General features: G+C 32.4%; 2 protein-coding genes and 1 non-coding gene across 3 annotated transcripts; 1 reads left to right on the forward strand and 2 right to left on the reverse strand.

The window, feature by feature from the left end:
- Positions 1-505: 505 nt before the first annotated feature.
- Positions 506-4,605, reverse strand: LOC8281897 (pollen receptor-like kinase 2). The gene is made up of 4 exons (XM_002531331.3): positions 3,567-4,605; positions 3,221-3,451; positions 1,995-2,618; positions 506-1,447 (listed from the first exon to the last, which is right to left on the reverse strand). Exons 1-4 carry the CDS (start codon positions 4,045-4,047, stop codon positions 783-785), a joined length of 2,001 nt encoding a protein of 666 aa, XP_002531377.1. The 5' UTR covers positions 4,048-4,605; the 3' UTR covers positions 506-782.
- Positions 4,606-11,976: 7,371 nt separating this feature from the next.
- Positions 11,977-13,780, reverse strand: LOC125369331. The gene is made up of 4 exons (XM_048371342.1): positions 13,710-13,780; positions 13,404-13,492; positions 12,199-12,974; positions 11,977-12,081 (listed from the first exon to the last, which is right to left on the reverse strand). The coding sequence occupies exons 1-4, from the start codon at positions 13,778-13,780 to the stop codon at positions 11,977-11,979; spliced, it is 1,041 nt and encodes a 346-aa protein (XP_048227299.1).
- Positions 13,781-13,838: 58 nt separating this feature from the next.
- Positions 13,839-13,943, forward strand: LOC112536678. The gene has a single exon (XR_003080640.1). It is a non-coding gene; the product is annotated as a small nucleolar RNA R71 (small nucleolar RNA).
- Positions 13,944-19,942: the final 5,999 nt, after the last annotated feature.

Here is a 19,942-nt window from a genome sequence, read left to right on the forward strand (position 1 = left end):
CTAATAATATTTTTTTATATTCACACATACAAAAATTAATTAAAAGTTTTTATTTAATTTTAAAAAGATCCTTATAAAAAACATAAATTTTAAATAATGTACTTAATTAATTATTTTGACCAAACAACCCACCATATATAGATTTTTAGGTTTTATTAGGAAGATTATTTGAATAATTTTTTCTGTTAGTAAGCAAAATTTGTCGATTTAAATATTTTATCAAATAACTAGTAAGCGTGATTATTATTGGTTTAGGTATTTATCAAATAAGTAATAAACAAAATATAACAAGTATGACATGAATTTAGTGGTTTAATTAGAGGCAAATTGTAATATATGATAATTTCTTTTTTTAAAAAGTTATTCTCTTGCCAATATATATATATATATATGTCCAGACAGAATTTTAAGATGCCTCTAGCTTTTCTATTAAATGTGGCAATTGGGGGAGAGAAAGAGAGACACCCAAACCATGCAATCCTATGTCCTAATTAACCATTAATGGTTAGTGGCATAAATAAAACAAATAGTTGCATTAAAAAACTCATCATTATCACTCGATCTTCCACCGTAAAAATTAATTTACATTGGAGAAACAAGAAATTAAAAGAATTTTCTTAATTAGTGTGCATTAGCATTCCCATAACCACCTTCAAGTCCTTCAATTAATTTGCAAGAATATATTTGTAATCCTCCAAGCATGTAGAGATCAATGGTGTAACATTTGTTCTTTTTTTTTTTTTTTCCTTTCCTCAAATACCAACCAAATCATCAATTTATATTCAAGAAAAAACAAAATCATCAGAAATTCCTCTTGAAGATTTTGTATCAACTTCACTAGCACAAGAAGAGAAAAGATCGTCATCACTATCTTTCTCTTTTACCTGATTAATTCTCTCAACAGCTTCTCTTAAATCCAACCTCTTCTCCACATCCCCTTCACAGCAACTCAACCCAATTTTCAGTAGCTTCTTCATTTCACTCTCATTGCTCTTTGATGCCTTAATCTCCTTGTCAAACACCTTACTCATCCATTCTTCCTCAGGAATAGAATTCACCCAACTTGCCAAATCTTCCTCTTCGTTTCCTTTACCTTGTGGCAGAAAGTTTGTAGGGAATTTTCCTGTCAGAAGCTCAAGAATCAATATCCCAAGATTCCATACATCTGTCTTCTTAGTTATCCGGCTTAGTTGCAGGTATTCAGGTGACCTGTAGGCCACCATGAGTTCTTGGGCATTTTCTTGGTTGATTACAGGAACTAGTCCATAGTCTGTGAGGAGGGGCTCGTTGCATTCGTCTATAAGAACGTTAGAGGATTTAAGGTGACCATGAGCTGCTATTATGCTTGGAAGCTCCTTGTGGAGGTATACAAGACCTTTGCCTATCCCTTTAGCAACCTTTAATCTTATTGACCAATCCATGTTTGGTTGCCCTAGAGCTTGATGACCTGAAAAAGAAAGTAAACATCTTTAAGATATCAAAATTAGTACATATTTCTTAAAGAAACGATAGATACAAATCCTGGTTTGCCCTATCCTGCATTTTTATCCCTTTTTCACAAATATGTCTTGTAACATTCGTATATTATTCTACAAAACCGTTCTTATGTGAATCATCTATTAATTTTTAGTATGATGAAGTATTAATTTCTATTAGGGACTAAAGTTTTAACATTATAACTCTTAGCGACCAATTTACTATATAAAAGAATAAAGTTGTAAGGTAACATATATTATATAGAAATTTAAACTGTTTCTTCTTTTGGCATTTCACTAGCTACTTGTAAATATTTCAGTGTTCGGTAATAAGTTAATAAATGAAAGTTTATATAGTTTAATTTGAAATCATATAGAAAGGCAACATATCATATTTTTGATAGTTTAAGAGCTTTTTGCACCCAAAAATCCACTCCTCAGCCTAAATGTTAGGAAAAAAAATGCATCTTTTCTCTATTCTTAATTATACCTTTAAAAAAAAGAGATGAAGAAACATACCATGAAGATGAACAGCTAAGCTGCCTTTCTCAACATAGTCAGTGACCAAGAGCTTCTCTTCTTTTCTGTAATAATAAGCAACAAGTGGTAACAAATTAGGATGCCTTAATCTCCCTAATCTCCTCATGTGCTCTTGAAACTCTTCTTTGCCAACATTGTTCATTTGCTTAAACCTCTTAACCACCATGGTGGGACCAGTTGAAAGAGCAGCCTTATAAGAAGAACCAAAGCACCCACTTCCCAGAATCTCAGCTGAAGCCTTTAACAAATCATGCAAATCAAATCTCTCCCTGTCATCTCTCACAAAGGATAACTTTGTTATCTCAGTTTTCTTGTCATGTGATGACTGCTCTGATGAGCCTGCTTGTAGGCCTTGCTCTACATCATTGATACCTGTTTTCTTCTGAAGGTTTGACGGTGGTGGTGGTGGTGGAGTCTCTATTGTCTTGGATGTTCGTTTCCGACGAGTAAAAAGAATGAATGCAGCACCAACAATCGCTGCAATTGCTACCGCAACCACTATAGCCACCACAACTATACTTGCTAATGGTGGCTTCTTAGAGATGGAAGAGGAATTGGAGCCGTCACATTGGCTCAGTGGCCATCCACAGAGACCTTTGTTGCCTGTTCAATCATACAAACCATGACATTCTGAGATTAATTTTAGGACATGAGTTCATTTTTTTTTTTTTTTGTACAGTCTACATAATTTTCTTTTTCAGATACCAAAAAATTACAAATTTCATCAAGGGCTAATCATTTTCTTTTTTGGTAAAGTACGTAGGCACTAACCCAATTTAAGGAGACTAAATCATATGCGTTAATTTTACATGATATGGCAGTGGAGCTCATTATTCTTTTAAGATGATACCTGTCATTTCACGTAATTTAATTTTAACTGAGATTTTGATTTGGCAAAAGTTGCATTAAACTGTTCCAATCATAAATAAATTGATAATTTTAGAAGGATTTTTAAAATTGCAAAAGTTTGAACTTCTTTTGTGATTAGGCCTTTCATCAATTGGGGGCAGAACAAATGTCCGAAATTAATTTAGACAAGTAAAAATAAATTTTTTCTCTTTCTTTCTTTAAAAAATAGCCTATATATTCATAATTTGCTGGAAAATTTTGATAATGAAAATAGTGATGGCATTACAGTGAAGGTTAACAAATATTTTAGAAGGAAATTATTAAATTTCAAGGGTAATGAATAAGTAATAACTCACCAGAAAAAGAGGTCAAATCAAACTTGCTAAGGGATTCAGGAATTGGCCCTCCTAATTCATTGTTTGACACATTCAATGACGCAAATTTCTCTTTAAAATTGGGTAACTTCCCTGAAAATTTGTTACCCTCAAGCCTCAAATCCAAAAGCTTTGGCAGGTTAGCCAATGATGAAGGAATAGCACCCTCAAACCCATTATGTGCTAGGAATACTTTCTTCAGCTTCAACAAACCTTCCAGGAAAAAAAATATTGGACTTACATGGTAAATTGTCATTAATGGCACAGTAGGTTTTTCAAGGTATTCAGGCCCAAATAAGTTTTTCATCAGAAGAATAAATACACGTACCTTCGAAAGCATTGTCAGGAATCTCTCCGGAAAAATGATTGTTTGATAAGTATATTGATCTCAATGCTCCAAGTTTCTTAATTTCAGGCAAGGGACCATCAAAGCTATTATTCATGAAGCTGATAGTTCTTAATTCTGGAAAACTTTCTAGAATTTGAAAATCTATTTTTCCTGTTAATCCCATTCTCTCAAGCTGTAAACCCCAAACATAATTCTTAACGCAAATAACACCGTTCCAATTCGATGTGTCCCCATTGCATGGTTTTATATTCTCGCTCCAATTGGCTAGTGCCGAGGCATTGGATAGGGAATCCTTGAACTTAAGTAGGTTTTCAGAGTCTGTCAATGCTGAAGACACAACAACATGCGCCGATACCACGAAAGATAGGAATAGGAACAAGGGTTTATCTTTACAAGCCATGCTGGTGATGTTGATACAGGGTGGCGCGCGCACGGCTGCGTGCCTGCCCTTATCAAGCATTAGGAGCAACAATGGGAGGGACTATAATGATTGGAAACGGGTGTTGCTGCGGATGGAGGAGAAGAAGAAGAAGAAGAAGCTTGAGAGAATGGTGGTGGAATTTTGTGATGGCATAGAGAAAGGAAGTGAGTAGTGAAAGAGAAAGAAAGAAGAAAGAGAGAAAAGGGTGCATGCCTAAGAATAGTTTAACACAAACAAATCAAAGGGGCAAAATGGAGTTGTGGTGTAATGAGGTTGACAAAGTCTAATTTTGCCTTTGTTGTATTTGTTTGTATGAGTGGTAAGCATGAGACTTCTTCGGCCTGCCTTTAAATTTGACAGGAAATAACAAAACCCTTTTAGCAATCCTTTTACTACCTATTTTTGTTTTCTTCTTTATTAACTTCAACCCAAATAGACAATTCAAATCCACATCTAATGCATTGCGTGCCTTGCAGTCTTTTTTTTCCTTTTTTTTTTTCTCTTTCAATTTGCTCATATGCAACTAGCTAGCTACTACTCAAGTTAGTGCTGACTGTGGATTGAAGTATACCCAACCACTGAATCATAACATATATTCAACTACTGAATCATAACATATATATAAATATGCCAAGCGGAGAGGACTAATAAATTTATTAAAATTATTTTATTTATAATTTAGTTAATTGAGTTAGGTCATTTATTAATTAAACTTATTTTTTAAGAATATTAATCTATTAAATACATGTCTAACATTACAAGTTCAAGTCTATTAAAACTTTCAATATTAATTATAAAATAGAAGTCTTAAAAGTGTTAAAAATTTAATAAATATGCTTTACTTTTCATTTGTCTCCGTATACCATACATTGAGATAATAGAAGATTATTAGTTATTCATACAAGTCATACGACTATTTAATATATTTCTAAGAAAAGTAAATTATAACCAACTAAATTGTAATTCTAATAAAGAATAAATGCCATATTTTGTCCACAATTTTCCCAAGTCTAGCCCGTGTTACTCTTTACTTATCTGTAATTTTAGTGACTTCACTTGAGATTTTATTTTTACGGTGAATAATCAATTCAAGATTATTCAAAATTTCATTTCTTGTAATTAATTATGCTTAGGAGTTTCATATTAATTAAAAACTAACAGGAATGCTAAAAAAAATTAATGAAAAAATGTAGACCATATAAATTGCAAGAGAAATTAAGTTTTTTTTTGTAATTAATTGTGATTAGAAGTTTAATATTAACTAGAACTAATTCGAGTTCTAAAAGAATTAGAATTACATTTTCATATATCTAACAAGTAACTAAATTGATATAATTTAAAGTTAATAAACTTTGATTTTCAATAATATATCATACACAATTCAAAACAAAACTAGATTTTATATGAAAACTTAATTTTAACTCTATTATAACTCTTGATCTAAGTAATTATATTAATTATATATTATTTTCTTAATCAATAAAAGTATTTATTGTTCTAAATTTGCAAACTTTTTTATTTTCTTATTACATATATAACGATAACGAGTTCAGTTATTAATATTTACGCGCAAAATACGTGATAAAAAAGTACTAGACATAAATACGAGAGGGATAGATAGATTTATTGAAAGACTTGATAATTAGTGTTGTTAAGATTAGTTGATTTAGTCTTTTACTAAGTTATTATAATTTAATAGTGGTTCTTTTTATTAAGGTTAATAAAAGTTAATATATATATATATATATATATATATTTTTTTCTGATGTATATATATCTAGAGTTAATCTAGAGTTACCGGGTAGAATCCTTATGGGAGAGAAAATACTCCCTTAAGAGTTCGTTGCATACCCAAGGTTCGAACTCAAAACTTTAGTTAAGTTAGAAGAAACCCTTACCATGTCATCTATGCACTTTTAGGTAAGTTAATATATTTTCAAATTTAATAGTAGTAGTATATAGATAAAATTTATATAGAAATAAGTCACTAACATTGTAAATAGAAAACAATAAACCCAGCAGAATAATAGAATGATTAAAGTTTGTAATCTTTAATATTTTATTTCTGATTTTAACAAGTTAAGATGTCTTGCATTCAGCATAGCCATCAACCACTCCCTCAATATCATCGTTCTTGTACTCATATCGTCAAAATCCTTCATGGTGAAAATAGATAAATGGGTGAAGATATTAGGAAGTGGGCATTAAAATGCTACATATTGTAATTATCATTCCTACACTTAGAAAAAAATACTTTGTAACAATGAAATGAATATAAAATATTTATATAAATATAATGACAAAAGACACGATTGAATATAAAACATTTATAAAAGTAAAAGTAAAAGACATGTTGGAGTGGTCTTATAATGCATATTGACACATTGATGGACATTAGAATCCCTGGAATGATTATAGATGTGATTATGAAATGTCTTTCATCATCGTCTATGCAGATAACTTGGAATGGGGGTCTCACCTCCTCTTTCATCCCGAGTCGTGGGGTTAGACAGGGCGACTCGTTGAGTCCGTATCTCTTTATGCTATGTATGAAGCGTCTTTCCCATGCGATTAATCTTGAAGTTGCCCTAAGCTTTCCCAACTTTTCTTCGCGGATAACTTGGTGTTATTCGCTAAAGCTACAATTGAGTAGGCTGAGCTTATTGAACTGGTCTTCAAGAAATTTTGTGACAGCTGGGGTCAGCAAATTAGCAAAGCAAAATCTAAGGTGCATTTTTCCAGAAATGTAAGCATGGAAAGAGCTAGCAAATTGAGTGTCATGATGGGTGTGACAACTATTGATAACATGGGGAAATGTTTCGGAGTGCCCTTGGTTTTGGGAGGGTCCTCAAGAAAACATATTAGTATGCGGTGAATAATATAACCAAACGGATGAAAGATTGGCAGACAAGGAAAATGTCAATGGCAGGGCGAGTGATTTTATCTCAGTTTATCCTTAGTGCCATCCCCTTTTATGCAATGCAGACGACTGTCGTTCCGGTTGGTAATTGTGATCGTATTGATGAGTTGCATAAAGGTTTCATTTGGGGTAGTGAGGCTACTACTCGTAACGTCCATTTGGTTCCCCAGGACAAGGTCTACAATCCAAGGGATAGAGATGGGCCTAGTATCAAAGAAGCTATGAGTGCTAATGCGGCTTTCTTAATGAAAGTGGCTTGGAGTGTGTTTTCGGTAGCCAGGCATTATGGGCCAGTGTGCTAAGACATAAATATGTTTATGATGGCAACAAGCTAAGCATTCCTCTAATACCTTGAGCTCTCATGCCTCCTACGGATTCCAATGATGATAGTATGTTATTTTGGGGCTTAAGTCCGTTAGGGCTCTTTACAGTTAAATCGCTTACGATAGTTTGAGAAGGTACGATTGGAGTGGTGTGGACACCATATAGAAAGCTGTGTGGAAATGGATAGGGCCTAAAACGGTGAAGTTTTTCTTTGGCTTGCCATGCATGACCGGTTGCTCACTAATGGAGAGAGATTTCGGCAGCATCTAGTGGATATTGAGAATTGTCCGTTATGTCATGATAGGAATGATTCAACGATTTATGTGTTGAGGGACTGTGGGATGGCACTTAAGTTGTGGTCAAAACTTGTGCCCCATGACTCGCTGGAACTCCTTCTTCTCCATGGATTTGAAGGAATGGCTATCTTATAATCTCACCTTACAAACGTTAAGACTCTTCGACGGGCTGCCATTTTTGGTGTGGCATGTTGGTTATTGTGGAGCTGGAGGAACCAAGAGATTTTAGGTTAGAGGAGGGAAGTTGAACTATGTGGAAAGATTAATAAGCTGAAATCGGCCTAGGCAGAGGTGGTGTACAATCAATATGGACGGATCAGTTTTTGGTCAGAATTGCGTGGTGGCGGAGGGTGGCTTAATAAAGATCACAATGGTAACTGGATTAGGGGCTTTGTAGCTAGAATTGGTTCTTGCAATTCCTTGTTGCCTGGGATGTGGGGAGGGTGGTACGGGTTGAAGCTTGGTTGGGAGGCTGGGATAAGGAAAGTTGTTTTGGAAGTAGATAACCAATTGGTAGTGCAGCAGCTCAGTTCAGACATTTATCACAGGAATTACTCTTTGAACATGGTGTGTGCTGTTAAAACATTCTTGTAGATAAAATGGACTGTTCAAGTAAAGGATGTTTACAGAGAAGGTAATCAATGCGTGGATGCTCTAGCGAGTATTGGCAGGAATGTGGCTAGCAGGATGCATGTCTTACAAGAAACTCCGGAAATCGTGAGGATTATCATGGATGAGGACCTGAGAGGTGTTGCTTTACCTCGTATGTTCTATGTGTAGTCTTGGGCTTTTGCCGTGTTTTTCATCTAAAAAGAACAGAAAAATATACAATATATTTACAAGATGAGCATTATGAGCATTTAAATTTAATGAATTATATTTATCAAACAAATATATGATGACAAGCTTGGTGAAATGAAATTTCAGTAATAATTATGGAGATTAATAAAAAATCCCTATTAAGGAGTTTTATTAGTTTTAATTTAATTATGAGAACTTCAAGTCGAATTATTTCAAAATTCATGAATTAACTTACTTCATGTTTATGAATCACATTAAATATACAATTGCAAAATAATTATACTATCAAGTTTGAAGTGCAAGGGGATTGATAAATTTACTGAAAACGTCTTTGATATGTCTTTTTTAGTACTCGCAAGCGCACGAACCGTTCCTATAGTAAGGGTAAGTTCACCACGAGGTCGATCTCTCAAGGAACTATGAGACCACTTATTATAAAGACTATCAACACAAAACAATAAAAGTAAATGTAAACACTCTAAATCGTATGTTTGAGAGGATAATGGTCATAAAGTAAAGTAACTAAACAATAAATAAATATGCAATGCAAATGCAAATGCTTATGATCTAAAACTATATGCTAAAAATAGTATTTAATCTAGCCATTTACTTAGTAATCTCCTTGTTTTACTTTAAGCCTGATCTAATGAATGAGATGGTGATGTGCCTTTTCCCTAAATCACTCAAGCTAATGATGCAATTTAGGTTTCTTATACCAACATAGATTAAAGTAAATATGATGTTTCTAATACTTTTAAACTTAAAGATTTTTTATAACAATTACTATTGCTAAATTAATATGATGGTTAACTAACAATAATAACTGAAATTAATAAAGATATAAAGGTAAATAAATAATTCATTAAATAAATAAATAACAAGGTTCATACAAAGTAAAAAGACTAAACTAAACACTTATGAAAACTAGCCTAACATATTTAACCCAATGATCATGGTATTAAATAGAAAGACAAAAAATAAGAAAGTAAAAAGCTCCCTCAAGATCCAGAATTTCTTCAAGTAGGAAGAAGATTGGTCCTCAGTCTCCACTTCTTGAAAAGCTCCTTAGATCCTCAAAGAACAATGAAAACTAAAACTAAAGTGTTTATGAAAAACTGTAGAGAATTATGGAGAGAATAATGGTAGCAGGTGTAGAGAGCAGGTAGGAGAAAACTCCCCTCATTCTTTCTTGCAGAGATTTATATAGAGGAGAGTTCTCCTCTAAATAAATCTCTCTAGAGATAAGTATACTAATATAAGTCTATATAAGAGATAAGACTTAAAGTATCTTAATCTCCACCAAATACTATTCCACAAATAACTCTTAATATAAATCCTAATAATTATACAAAATGACTAAAATATCCCTTAGGCCTTATAATTAGCAGTCCATGCATCTTAATCTTGGGCCTTGGCATGAATATGTCCCATTAAGCTTCTTTTAGCTCCATATTTTCCTCTTTTTGCTAATATTCTTGAAAATAGACAATTAAGCTTAAGTGAGGCAAAAACACATATTTTCACCATTTTATATATAGAAATATATCATTAAAGCTTTAAAATACCTTTAAATATCTATACATAATTTGGACCGATCAAATACCCCCACACTTAAACTTTTACTTGTCTTCGAGTAAATAGCAACTGAGAATTAACTTTTGCAAAAATCATGAAAAAATCCCTACTCATCTTAAAGATATTATTCAAGAGAATCTCACTAATGCAAAGATCATGTCAACCCAAGAACATTTGAGTTATAATAATTTTTTTTAAAAATATAAACTCAATCATTGTTAATCAAAAGACTCAAACATCCAATCCTTCACACCTGTTTCACAACAAATAGTCTAACTCATCTTCAAAGGATATAACTATGATGCATAATCCAAATTATTATAACCCTTTTTAAAAAGGCAAAACCTTCATTCAAAAACAAGAGATCAATAGGCATTTATTACTTGCTTTTGAAGCTCTTATACTTTTTTTTTTCTTTATACCCCTTGGATTTTAATTTTTGATACTTGGGATATTTCTTTCTTTTTTAAGATGTTATGCCTTTTTACGCAAATACAAACATGGGTAATGAATGCACCTGGTTACTCAACAAAACATACTTCAAGATGCTTTGCATACTCATAATCTCAATTGCCTTTTTACGCGAAAATCGACATTGGTCATGAAGATCCCCGGTTACTAAGCAACTAAAATTAGCAGAGTAGAGTTATTAAACTTAGAGCTTTAAACTTGCCCATATCATATCTCACAAACTTAGGCAAGCCAATTTAATAACAAGGAAATCATAATCTAAATCATACACTTCTAATCATACCCATGTCAAATGTTGCTAAACTATTCATCATATCCATATACAAAAGATGAACACTTGATCATTTAAGTGCAAATAACTCATGAGTTCATATTTACACATGTTAAAACTAACTCAAGAGTTCAAGAATCTTAATATAATAGCATTCTTTTATCGACTCTTATATAGAACAATAAGAAAAAGCTGAGTGGAAAAATTTAAAATTTTGCAAAGATTAATCAAAGTTGCTAATTCTCATGGCATATGACATATAAAGTTTAATTAAAGAAATATTCTATTTCCCTCCCCCACACTTAAATTTGACATTGCCCTCAATGTCATTGCATATAGAAAAATGAAGAACAAAAAGAGAGGAAAAAGATAGAATACTCCCCTGAAATTTTGCAATGCATAGTAAGCCATGAACTTGAATTCCAATCTCTACCATCCAAACCTTAGAAGCACACTTGAACACACATCATTGATAATTATAAAAGAAATAAAGAAATAAAAATTTAAAAATAATGAAGAATTAAAAATAATAAACTATACTAGAAAGATAAAATCCTAAGATAATTAAAAGTTAGATCCTAATAAATAAATATAAATTCTAGAATAAAATTTAAAATAAATTCCTAGATCAATGATATGACTATTTACGTGGAGGAGATAGATATATATTTAATTTTAAAAGAGAGTATTTTAACTAAAAATAATTCATAACTAATCCCAATTTCTTGGATTTAATTATTTTAATTTTTGCTCAAGAAAAAGATTTTTTTTTTACGGCCGCCGCGCGGGTTGTGTTGTTAAGATACTGCTGCGTCTGCCTACACTGCGGGCCCATTCGTTCGCGCTGCGTCTCTATCTTTCGCGAGCCTGCATGCCGCTGCACTGCGCTGCGGGCATGTGTGACTGCCCCACGAGGTTGTGGCTTGCCTGCCGCGGCCCTCTCGCCTCGCGGCAAAGACGCACTGGGGCTAGCTTCCTCGCCGCTGCGGGCCCGTGTTGTCTCTGCCATTTGGTTGCTACGGGCCGTGTCATCTCTGCTGCAGACTGTGTGAAAATTCACGCGAACGTGGCTTGCTCAAATTTTTTTGTTGGAGTTTTAATTGCTTCTCATGGAGACATATTGCCTTTTTGGGGATCAAATATAAGCCTACAAGATAAACATAAAATAAATAAAAATAATAATAATAAAAAAATAAATAAATAATAAAAATAATAAATAAAAATAGAAATAAAAAATATAACTTAAATGCATAAAAATAAAAATACAATTGCTAAGTTTATTATCTATAGCTAGACATTCCTGATTATGCTCATGGTGAGCGTTCATCCGCGCACTCCACCTCTTCGTCATAAGCCATTCCTTTTAAGTATGGCTTTATACTTTTAATGCGAACATCTAAAGTGTCACGAAAACTCTTGTCAATTAAGAATGGAATATCATCATATAATTGTTCATAAATAAGAGAATCTAAATAATTATATGAATACTTATCAATAGTAGATTTAGGAGATAAAGTTAGAAAATCAAACACTTTAAATTCCACAATTTCTCCTAAAACTGTCATGGTAAGTTTTCCATCATGCATATCAATCACAGTTCTAGTAGTTGCCATGAAAGGTCTACCAAGGAGTATGGTTTGCTCTTTATCCCTTGTTGGTGCATTTTCCATGTCAAGTACTACAAAATCAACTGAAATTTTTAATTTACCTACTTGCACTAGCAAGTCTTCCACTATATCTCTAGGGTATTTTATCGATCTGTCTGCAAATTGTAGAGACATAGTGGTAGGCTTTAACTCTCCCAAGCCAAGTCGTTCATACATCGAATAAGGCATCAAGTTGATGCTTGCTCCCAAATCTAACATGGCTTTTATATGTTTTTTATCACCTATTGTAATATCAATGGTGAAGCTACCATGATCCTTCATCTTAAGGGGCAATTGATGTTGAAGCATTATACTTGCTACTTGTACTTTTTCATTGTTCGCATATCGTCTTTTGTTGGTGTTCAGCTCTTCAAAGAATTTTGCATAAGCTGGTTTATTCCTGATAACATCCAACAAAGGTAAGTTAGTATTAACTTTAGAGAGCATCTCAATATTTTCAAAATTTTTTTTGTCCTTTTTGCTCTCTTTTGGTTGGTTTAGAAAAGGAATAGGGGGTCTATAAGGCTGAGCTGCCTTATGAAATTCAGGTCCAGAAAATGCTTCCTTTTCTTTCTTCTCAAGCCTAAGATTAGGCTCTACTTTTTCTTCCTTTTGTATGCTTTCCTTATTGATTTGCACTAATCCATCATTTTTAGGTGTACCTGCATAAGAAGAAAAATTCCTTTCAGTTTTCATAGCAATATTATCGATAACCTCACCTCTTCTAATAGTAGTAATGGAATTGACTTGTTCAGGTTGACTTGATAGTTTCTCTTTATTGAGCTCTTCAACAATTTATTCCATTTGAGCTTCTAAACATTTTAGTGAAGCCTCAATGGAATCTGTCTTTTTCTCATTCCTCTCCATCCTATCATGAGAAGCCATCATAAATGATTGAAGTGTTTTTTCCAAACTTGGCTTCCTTTGTTCATTAGATCGAAGAGTTTGTTCTTGATTTTGAAAGAAAGGATTGGAGTCCCTTTGGAATTGAGAATATTGGTCTTGGTAATGAGGTTGGTTTTGATTTCTTAATATTTGTGGTGGGTTTTGGTCATTGTATTTTCAAGAAAAATTTGGATGGTTTCTCCAACCTGTATTATATGTGTTGGAATAAAGGTCATTCATAGGATGCATAGGTTGGTAAGAATCCATCAAATTTGTTTGGTCATACATATTTTCTCTGTAATTATCAAAAGATGAACAAACATTAGCACTATGACCATAAATATCACAAATACCACATACCTCATTATTTGGTGAGTTTTTTTGTTAAAGTAAGCATATTAACTTGTTTAGTCAATTTAGCCAATTGCATGGCCATCTCACTATTAGTTACCACTTCATTTACTGCTATTCTCTTTGTCCTCACACTCTTTTATTGAGAATTGGCTCCTAACATCTTAAAGATGTTATAAATCTCATCAGGTGTCCTTTCTAACATAGCACCCCCAGCTGCATTATCAACCATACATTGATATTGGTGTGTCAACCCATCATAAAATGATTGGTTAGTTATTGGGAGTGGGAATCCATGGTGTGGGCATGCAATAAAAGTGATTTAAAGCGATCCCATGCTTCATGAAAAGATTCAGCATTTTCTTGATAAAAATTAGAAATCTCACCTCTTAATTGTTTGGTCTTTTGCTGTGAGTAAAATCTACTCATAAACTTTTGATAAATTTCATTCCTATTTCTCAAAGAATTAGGAGGCAAGGTCATTAACCAAGCCTTTGCTCTTTCTTTCAATGAATAAGGGAAACACCTCAATCTTAGTTGATCCTCACTACATCTAGATAATGGGAAAGTATGAACTATGGCATAAAATTCTCTAATGAATGTTAATGCATCCTCACTAGGCATACCATAAAATGAAGGAAGCATATTAAAATGAATGCTCTTAAGTTCATAATTCCTAGATGTATCATCTAGAACTATGCATGAAGTAGTGTTACCAATTGTATGCATTGCATAATCTTTCATAGCCATTCGCCTTTCAGCTTCTACTTCTTTTGGTGGGTTTGCCATGATATCAATTTCTTCTGTTGATTCTTCTTCTAGTTGTTTCCTGCTAAACATACAAAACAAAAGAAAATTTCAGATTAAAAATAAAATTTTAAAAATAAAATTTACAAACAAAACAAAAATACATAAACAAAACAAAAAATAAAACACAAAACAAACAAACAAAACAAAGACACATAAATAAAATAAATCACAATACACAAAACAAACTAACAAACACAAGACACATTTGATAATCAATCAATATAATAAATTTGGACACAGTTCCCCGTCAACGACACCAAAACTTGATGTGTCTTTTTTAGTACTCGCAAGTGCACGAATCGTTCCTATAGTAAGGGTAAGTTTACCACGAGGTCGATCTCTCAAGAAACTATGAGGCCACTTATTATAAAGACTACTTATCAACACAAAACAATAAAAGTAAATCTAAACACTCTAAATCGTATGTTTGAGAGGATAACGGTCATAAAGTAAACAATAAATAAATATGCAATGCAAATGCAAATGCTTATGATCTAAAACTATATGCTAAAAATAGTATTTAATCTAGCCATTTACTTAGTAATCTCCTTGTTTTACTTTAAGCCTGATCTAATGAATGAGATGGTGATGTGCCTTTTCCCTAAATCACTCAAGCTAATGATGCAATTTATGTTTCTTATACCAACATAGATTAAAGTAAAGATGATGTTTCTAATACTTTTAAACCTAAAGATTTTCATAACAATTACTATTGCTAAATTAATATGATGGTTAACTAACAATAATAACTGAAATTAATAAAGATATGAAGGTAAAGAAATAATTCATTAAATAAATAAATAACAAGGTTCATATAAAGTAAAAAGACTAAACTAAACACTTATGAAAACTAGCCTAACATATTTAACCCAATGATCATGGTATTAAATAGAAAGACAAAAAATAAGAAAGTAAAAAGCTCCCTCAAGATCCAGAATTTCTTCAAGTAGGAAGAAGATTGGCCCTCAGTCTCCACTTCTTGAAAAGCTCCTTAGATCCTCAAAGAACAATGAAAACTAAAACTAAAGTGTTTATGAAAAACTGTAGAGAATTATGGAGAAAATAATGGTGGCAGGTGTAGAGAGCAGGTAGGAGAAAACTCCCCTTCTTCTTTCTTGCAGAGATTTATATAGAGGAGAGTCCTCCTCTAAATAAATCTCTCTAGAGATAAATATACTAATATAAGTCTATCTAAGAGATAAGACTTAAAGTATCTTAATCTCCACCAAATACTATTCCATAAATAACTCTTAATATAAATCCTAATAATTATACAAAATGACTAAAATATCCCTTAGGCCTTATAATTAGCAGTCCATGCATCTTAATCTTGGGCCTTGGCACGAATATGTCCCATTAAGCTTCTTTTAGCTCCATATTTTCCTCTTTTTGCTAATATTCTTGAAAATAGACAATTAAGCTTAAGTGAGGCAAAAACACATATTTTCACCATTTTATAAATAGAAATATATCATTAAAGCTTTAAAATACCTTTAAATATCTATACATAATTTAGACCGATCAGTCTTATAATTAGTGTTATTAAGATTAATTGATTTAATATTTTACTACGCTAATATAATTTAATAGAAAAAGTAATAAATAGTAATAGAATTACTGCATAGCAATTCTTATACAAAACTACCTAATAGTAAACATAAGATTATATTTGTTATTTTAGTAGTATTTGATTTACTTGAAGCTTAATAATAAACATGAAGAAAAGAGGTTAGTAATTAGTTTTTTCTTCTTATGATTTTATATTTTGTTGTTGTGTTTTCTTTTACAACTTTTGAGTGTAGTACCTAATGATGTATTAGTAGTCAGTGAGATCCAACTATCTTCTTAAATCAATTTCTTATGTAGTGCTTGGTGTCCTATGATTTCGACTTTTGGGATTGTATAACTATGACATTTCTATTTGAATTAAATATTTTATTAAAATAATAAAAAACTACTAAAAATATTGTGAGTAGGTAATTTAAAAGTAGAGAAGCACTAATTTAATCCATTTAGTTAATGAAAATACCTTGTAAAAAAAGTATAATCTTTTCTTTGTGTTGTTACCATATTTTTCTATTTTATTTTTAAGATTATTAACACAATTAATGATCATATCAACTAAAATCAACATTTTAAGTAGATGTATTTTTTATTATTATTTAATATTTATTATTAACTGAAACTATTTTAAAAGTAATGAGTTAAGTTAAACCTTTTTTGATTTTCGAATTAATGCATATAAGAGGTACATAAAAATATATATAATAAATTAATAATTATGAGTTTAATTATTAATATTCACGTGAAACGCACCAAAAGTAAAAACTAGTTATTCATAAATAATCCATGTTTTTTATATTTAGACAATAATAAGAAAATTATAAATTTTTTAAAATTAGATAGTTTTAGTGCATGTCCCTTATAAACACTAAACCTAAATTGAGATTACGTAAAAAATTTCAAATTTAAGGTTTCTCACTTTCTTTTATCGTCTAAGTTTGAGTTATCTTATGTATTACACTAAAAATATAATTTTGTAAATAAGAGTGGAGATGATGAGCATATGACATGATATAAATGAAAATTTTATATATTAATTACAGCTTCACAAAAGCTTGGTCTGCTATGTTTGAGTGCTTATATATATGATATTGATTGTTTTTATGATCAAAATTCCATTAATGAAAATTTAATGAAAAATAAAAATATAATTCAGTATTATGACATTAAATAGATTTTCATTAATATTGATCACTATATTAGATTATAAGATGATTATGAATACGAAAATATGATGTGTCTATCCGTACAATCAAGAAAGTTGATGCTTGTATCATAGAAGCTAAAAGGCAAATAACATCTCTCTTCTTTTATATGTATATATAGATATGGTGCAACTTGTAGCATGATTGATCAGCAAAATAATCACGTCTCAATTTAGAGAACAAATAAAGCAAAAATTTTAGTTATGTTTGATTATTTGATAAAAAGTAATAAAAAGTCATTAAAAACAACTTCTAAGAGATATTTATACCTTAGGTATAATATGTGTATAATTGAAAATCAATTAATATCATAAAATAATCAAAATAAGGATTTACGTGATTTAAAGAAACCACTGCTCGTAATACGGCCATGTCATGCTCATGCCTCAACTCGTGCTTTTTACTAGACTATATGGCAGATCTCGATGCAACCATGATATTGTCGTGCTTCAAGCCGTGTCAGCTTCTTGACAAAATGGCAGATTATAATACAGACACCACCACACCCATGCTTCAAGTGGTGCTCCTTTGGGCAAAAGATACACTTTAATACGGTTTAAGTAGACCTTAACCTTTGCTTGAATGTCCCATGTTAGTCACCTCCACTTGCAAAGAACTCGTGCTCGAGTTATTTTCTGGATATCCAAGACTTATATCTAGATGGAAAAGGTTACATCAACAACATTGAAGGTCTTTGAAATTCCCATCCAACTTGGCAAGTCAACTACATAAACATTGTTGTTGATCTTCCTAACAATGTTGTACGGTCCATACTTTCTTTTGAAGCTTGCTATGGCCACCTTACATTCTACGCTTGCTAATAAATACCATCACTTTATCTCCAACATCAAACACTTGAACCGCCTATGCTTATTTGCCTCCATCTTGTACTTTGCATTAGACTTCTCTAACTTGTTATTGACATTGACTTGTACCTTTTGCACTTACTTTGTTAAATCACCAACATAAAAATCATCACATGGTTGCTTATTTATACAACTAGCCCATATCTGCTTGAAGACCATTCGCATATAATTCCTTCAATGTCTTAAGACCCACTATCTCCCTTAAAATTTCATTATCCTTACTGCTCATCCTATAATGAGGTAGGTTAGGAAAATAAGCATCTGGAATCAAATTTATTTGGTGCTGTATGTCCCGCATTGGTGGTAATCTGCAGGCAAATCGCAGGAATATCACCATCAAACTCCTCTAACAAAGTTTGCACCTCTACCGGAATTTGATCCCCAATTAATTCTCAACTTTTTGCCTCTTCCTTTACCATCATCAAGTGCACTTCTTGGGTTTCCTTACACTCATCCATAAATGAATACGGATCATCTATAATGGTTAGTAAGTTCCTTCCCTCCGCTTTTAAAGCCTTGGGTTCATTTTTCCTAGTAAAAGGCACCAATGTATATCTCACTCTATCATTTTCTAACTGATACACGTTACTCTTATATGAGTATTTAACATTCACATCATACTGCTGACATCCAAACAAAATATGGCAAGCATCCATATCCATAAAATTATACTTGTCAATGGAGAATGACACCTTACAACATTCACTCACTCGAATACCACCAACTTTTTTAATCCACCCAATAGTGTATGGGTTAGGATGAGCTTCCATCGCTCACTATAGCCTCCCAATAAAATCTTTACTTATTATATTTTTCTAACTCCTATTATCAATAATAAGATCACACAAACTCCCTTGCACAATACACCTAATGTGAAAGAGCTTATCATCATCACACTTTGGAGATAACATGAGTTTTCTCATTACACAAATGTACTCTTCCTGCTCATCATCCTCATAATCGTCATCCTCCATCAGGCTCACCCACCTCATCCCCTACAAAACCATCACCCTTCTCCACTACATGCACTGCCTTCCGTTTTGGGATAGTCATTAGAATGATGACCAGCCTCTCCACATTTATGGCACTTAGCACTGAAAGGTTTTGTATAAGGATTATTGTTTTTGGCAGGCATAAAATTATTGCCCTTACCTCCTTTTATTGCTTCTCCTTTCCCTTTTTCGACGCCAACATTGGTGTTCTCCATAGTATTAGATACAATAAAAGGTGCTTCTCTCTTGTCACTTAGAGTCCTGTTGTCTATGCCTCCATATCTTCTGTAATTAGTACTATGAGTTTGCTCTTGAATGAGTAACTCAACTTTCATGGCTAAATTCCTAGCCTCTTGCATACTAAAAACCTTTTGCACCTCATAATATTTTGCTTTAACCCACTCAAATATCTTGCTGCTTGTTGGTTCTCACTTTCTGACAGCTGATTCCTCTCTACCAATCTCATAAATTCAGTAGTATATTCATTCATGCCCCTACCTGTGTATCTGATAAGCACAAAAAATATATTGCTCATAGTCCGAAGGTAAAAATCTACCTTGTAATAATTGTTTCATTCGATGCCAAGTTTGAATCGAACCACACCCTTCTCTCATCCTAGTCTCCCTCAATCTATCTCACCATACTTATGCTCCCTCTTTTTAACCTATAAGTAACAAATTTAACCTTCTTACCTTCAGGCAACTTAGTATATTCAAAGAACCTATCCAGTTCGGTCAACTATTTTAAAAATCCCTTAATATCAAGATCACTATTGAAGTTAGGGATATCTACCTTTAGCTTGTATTCATCATTGTCACGACCTGATCCGTGGGCCCGTGAACGACACTAGGAAAAGGGTAGGCTTAAGGCCACCAAATCCTATAGTAAGCCTGACAATTCACTAACTCAATCAAGGTATAATCCGGATTCTATCCATCAACAACATTCCATAACAAAT

The sequence above is a fragment of the Ricinus communis genome, chromosome 2 (assembly GCF_019578655.1).
Source record: "Ricinus communis isolate WT05 ecotype wild-type chromosome 2, ASM1957865v1, whole genome shotgun sequence".
In the NCBI taxonomy this organism is placed as follows: domain Eukaryota; kingdom Viridiplantae; phylum Streptophyta; class Magnoliopsida; order Malpighiales; family Euphorbiaceae; genus Ricinus; species Ricinus communis.

Coding starts and splice junctions, on each gene's coding strand:
- LOC8281897 (XM_002531331.3), bottom strand. CDS start 4,047: ATGCTTGATAAGGGCAGGCACGCAGCCGTGCGCGCGCCACCCTGTATC. Junction 2,619..3,220: donor TGATTTGACCTCTTTTTCTG/GTGAGTTATTAC, acceptor ATGATTGAACAG/GCAACAAAGGTCTCTGTGGA. Junction 1,448..1,994: donor CTTAGCTGTTCATCTTCATG/GTATGTTTCTTC, acceptor TTTCTTTTTCAG/GTCATCAAGCTCTAGGGCAA.
- LOC125369331 (XM_048371342.1), bottom strand. CDS start 13,780: ATGGTTGATAATGCAGCTGGGGGTGCTATGTTAGAAAGGACACCTGAT. Junction 13,493..13,709: donor ATTTATAACATCTTTAAGAT/GTTAGGAGCCAA, acceptor TGATAATTACAG/AGAAAATATGTATGACCAAA. Junction 12,082..12,198: donor GAGAAATTGTGGAATTTAAA/GTGTTTGATTTT, acceptor TTAATTGACAAG/AGTTTTCGTGACACTTTAGA.